The 4633-nt window shown below is 37.1% G+C and overlaps 1 protein-coding gene across 1 annotated transcript in view; it reads left to right on the top strand.

The window, feature by feature from the left end:
* LOC107565782 (lethal(2) giant larvae protein homolog 2) overlaps positions 1 to 4633 on the top strand; it is a 31925-nt gene that overhangs the window by 7110 nt on the left and 20182 nt on the right. Inside the window, exons 2-4 of the mRNA XM_016251057.1 lie at positions 2455 to 2587; positions 3631 to 3728; positions 4219 to 4300. Coding sequence (XP_016106543.1) covers positions 2513 to 2587; positions 3631 to 3728; positions 4219 to 4300 — 255 coding nt within the window. The 5' untranslated portion in view covers positions 2455 to 2512. The remainder of the gene's footprint in view (positions 1 to 2454; positions 2588 to 3630; positions 3729 to 4218; positions 4301 to 4633) is intronic.

The following is a 4633-nucleotide window of genomic DNA, read 5'->3' as shown; positions in this document are numbered from 1 at the left end:
CCTCCGCCATAATTCCTCCCAGCAGGATTCAAAACAAACTGCAGCTTGTTTTTTCTACCTCTAATTAACTTGGGATTAGATGGATGGAGCTATAATATTTATCTCTGAGAAGCAAAATTGTCTGAAACTGCTTCACGAAAGGGTCCCAATGATCAATATGGTGTTCAGAGATTGTTTTGGACTTTCTAGCCTCTTAAATTGTGAATGAATCGCATCTTTTCTCCCGCCTCCATTCCAGCTCTCCTGCTGTGAGTTTTCCCTCATAAAGCCAAGCTCACTCTTAAGTAGAAGACCTCCCACTTTACCATTGTCCCTTAAGCTAAGCTTTACAGAGACGCTCTCTTTTTTGTTTAGTTTGTTGGCTGGTTTCTTCAGGGTCCTGCAATCCTTGGATTTCTGGTCCTAAAAATAAGGAAATAAGAGCTCTTTTCCTTCTCTGGAAGTGTTTGTAGCCACATGCTTGATGACTAAATGTTCTTGGCTAATAATGGCGATAATCACAAAAATATGTGTCTGAGCCGAGTGGGGCAACTGACTCACTGGGAAGGTTATGCTTGGAAAAGACTGATTGGGCCTGGGAAAAAGGTCCCTTTTCCTGTTGATATGCTGATGTGATCAGCCTGGAGAAAGTGTGATTTAAATTATGAGGGCATTCTTGTCTAAACATGCTCTCAGGGGAGTTCTCGTGTGATGTGACGTTAATGTTACCTGGATATGTCACTCTGAATGCAGTTCTTATTGTCAATAATCAATGTCGAAGACTCTGACGCAATGTTTGTTTGTTTTTTTGCTCACTTTTTTCCTGCAGAATTTTTCTTAGCCTGCTGATGCTGTATGTATGTGCGTGTTTTATGTATACTCACATTTCCATATAGAACGTTAGGACTACTTCCCCTAAATAACATGTACTATGGTAACCATAATTTGTGTAGTTTTATGGGTATTGTACCAGGCAGACTACAGTTCAGTGTTTTGGAGTTAGGATTTGTTTTTGTTTTGTTTTTTGCATATGTTTGATCAAAAGTACTGCCAAAACCGTAATATTGTAAATTTCATATTGTGAAATGTCATTACAATTTAAAGTAACTGTTAATGTAATTCATTCTTCTGGTGGCAACGCTGAATTATCAGCTGATTTGGTGCTCAAGAAACATTTATTATCAAATGTAAAAACCGTTTAATATATTTGTGGTTTTTAGGTTTCTTTGATGAACAGAAAAGGCATTTATTAAAAAAAATAAAATAAAAAGTAACTATGAATATCTTTCAGTATGACTTTTGAATAAAAGTATACATTTTTTTAAATTAAATAAAATACAGACCCCAGAGTTTTGAATAGTAGTGTATTGTGCCATAAAACTTTATATTTACCAATAATTGAACCTAATCTAACCTAAAAAGTATTTTGGACTTGGACTTTTTTACCCATTTTATTGTCTCACAAGACTCTTTATCAACAAGCTACATGATTTGAGGTATGAATAATATCTGTAGCAAAAACGATGTGGGCCAAGTTATGTGCTGAAGTTTAATACTTCAGGTTAGGGTTAGTTTTGAGCAAACATGAGTTATAATAATTATGAGGCTTTCATTGGTTGCCGTAGCAAAATTGTTTTTAAGGAGCAAAATAGCCAATGGCAACTTTGTTTCCACCCACAACAAATGCAAACTGTTTCAAGCTTCAGGTGAGAGAAACTGCCGTTCATTCACAGGTTATTCTGTATTGTTATACTTTGAGTGGTCTCTTTAATAAGAAGCTGGTAGCACCCCTCCTTTCTCTGTCCATTTGAAAGAGGCTCTTTCTGATTCGGCTTCCCCAGAGAAACAGGTGTTTTCATCAGGTGCTGTTTGCTCCGATGACGGGAGGGACTGTAATAGCATTCAGCTCTGAACAAAAGCTGCTTCAGTCAGGACTGCAGAGATCTGCGATCTCCCTGCGGGGGCTGGGCAGAGAGAGCGAAAGAGAAGAATCGGGGTGGTGTAGTTTCAGTCAGACAGTCCACAACTCCTTCCTTGGAATTCCTGATCTTATTAGATCCATTGTGTTTTTTTTTGTTTTTTGTGGAATACACACACAACCCTTTGCAAAGTCAGTTTGAGTTGTGCACCCTTTATAGTGCTTCAACTTGTGCCTTTTTAAAGGCATAGTTCACCCAAAAATAAAATGGTCACCCTCATGTGATTCCTAACCTGACTGAATTTGTTGCATGAAACACGAAAGAAGATGGATAATTCCTTACAATGAAATTCCTTACCATTTTGCCATACAATGAAAATGAATGGTGACCATGGCTGTAAAGAGCAGTAAACTATGGATGAACTGTGACTTTAAGTCTTGATTATTCCTTTTTGTTATCATCGCTATTCATTAGTGTAATGTATTAACATTTAATACTTTTATTTTTGTCTGAAAAGCCACTGATTATTAACCCTGTACCCCTCGTCTCTTGTCAGGTGGCTGAGGAGAAACCGTGAGAGAGGGCAGCACGAGGTCCCTGCTCGTCCAGGGACGATGAAGAGGTTCAAGCGTCATGGGCATGAGTCTCAAAGGGACAAACACAAACAGGATCTCTATCAGTTCAACAAGGTGATCAAGCCCACATCTTCTGTAGGATTTTTGTTTTGCTGTTACACATACACAAGACTGGTTTTGTGCTATTTTTAAAGGAGCTCTCTTGCTGACTGTTTTGATTTAAAATCACTAAATGCCAAAAAAAGTGCCATTTGTTTAATGCATTTAATGTATATGTTTGTCAACATTTCTATTACTTTCCGTGCCATTTTGATAGGACTGGACAATTTGGTAAAAACATTTAAGATTTCAGTATTACCATTGTAATATTTCACTGTAAAATAGAGTATTTAGGAAAATAGTATTAACAATTGTAAATTATAGTACAACTGGAAAATTCAAATACATATATTTATGGCTGTCTTTATTTCTTCATTTTCAAATGTTTAACCATTAAGCGTTCATATTGGCAGAAAGCAGGAAGAAATGCCTTAAAGCTTCTCTTTTGTTGACAACAGCTAGTTTATAAGTGCTTCTTGTTACAAGTTTGTGAAGGTGGTTGGTGCAAGTTGCGTTCCCAAATGCATGTTATAAGTGACCTAAACTCAGAGCAGAGTTCGTGTGGAGCAGCATTTACTAAACGGAGATGCTCAGAGAAACTGAAACACTGGATCATGAGCTGCTTGCATATAAAAGAACACGGTGTCGCGGTTCACTCTGAAACATGCAGTGCATGTATTTATTTTAATAATTAAATCCCAGCCTTTCTGATTTGATAACTGCAATAAAGCTTAATGCAATTTTGGTGTGAATTTTTGGTTAATCAATAATCATGCAGCCCTACAATTTGGATAGATTTTCTTCTCCCCGAGCTCTTTGCAATATAATATAGAATTGCCTTCCCTGTGAAGGATGCATGCAATCATGCTGCCTTATATGCCCAAATTGAGGCATCTTTAAAAGCAGCATAATTGTATATGTTCCATTTTGGAACAGACTTTGAAACCGTATGACTATGATATCTTTAAAATGTGAACGGCACATGTAATCAGTGTATACCAGAGCCATTGTATATAATGTAGCATTTCTCACTCTCATTTCTCCCCTCTCTGCTTTAGACTGTAGAACATGGCTTCCCCCATCAGCCCAGCGCTCTGGGTTTCAGCCCCAGCCTGGAGCTCCTGGCCATCGGTACCAGATCAGGAGCAATCAAACTGTATCCTTCAACAACCAGAAGACATTTCCACACTTTGGGTTATTTGATCTGTGTATAACGTAACTCTTGAGTAGAATTATCACATTCCATTCCCCTGTCTCTGAATCCTGAGGGCAGAGTGACTACAATATGATATGATGATAATGTACTGAGATTTCCTGTAGCTCATCTCGTGGTTGTTCTAGTGGCTCAATGGTACACACCCATCATTCAGGTACTTTGAAAGGCGGAACAGTTTATATTAGTGTGTAGTGCGGAGAACGTGTGTCCATATAACATTTTTTCCCATACTATTGCGTAATTTTCTCTGTTAGTCATTTACAGAAGAGGAAATAGAAATTAATAACTGGTATGTGGCTAACATTATGTGTCTGGTATTTAATAGTTATTTGCAATTCAATGTATTTTTGAAAGGTTTTATTTTTAAACTTCCCACAAAAACAAGGTGCTGTGTGAATGGTTGCCATATGTTTCCTTAACCAGTTCACAGGTATGGAGCTCCAGGTGTGGAGTTCATGGGACTTCACGATGAGAATGCGGCAGTTACACAGGTGCACTTCCTGCCAAACCAGGTACAGCTTTAAACTTCAATTCTGACATCTTTTGATTTCATCTGGATTTTTTATTTTTTTTGGCATGTTAATTTCCATTTAATTCAATCTTTGGGCTTCGGGTTTCAGTGAATTATTAGTGGTTTTGGGTGAGGTTGTTAAAAAATGTTATTACAAAAACTTACAACACAAAGCACCCTTTTAATGATATGCATAGATTAAAATTAGGGGGGTGTATCAGAAAAATATTATACAATGGAGTTTATTTTATATCACATTAGCTGTATATTTATCATTTCAACAAAAATGGTGTGTGTGTGTGTGTGTTTGTGTATATATATATATATATATATA

This window comes from Sinocyclocheilus grahami, unplaced genomic scaffold, assembly GCF_001515645.1.
Source record: "Sinocyclocheilus grahami isolate Dianchi unplaced genomic scaffold, SAMN03320097.WGS_v1.1 scaffold1027.1, whole genome shotgun sequence".
Lineage (NCBI taxonomy): Eukaryota > Metazoa > Chordata > Actinopteri > Cypriniformes > Cyprinidae > Sinocyclocheilus > Sinocyclocheilus grahami.
This window is presented reverse-complemented; position numbering and strand designations above follow the sequence as displayed.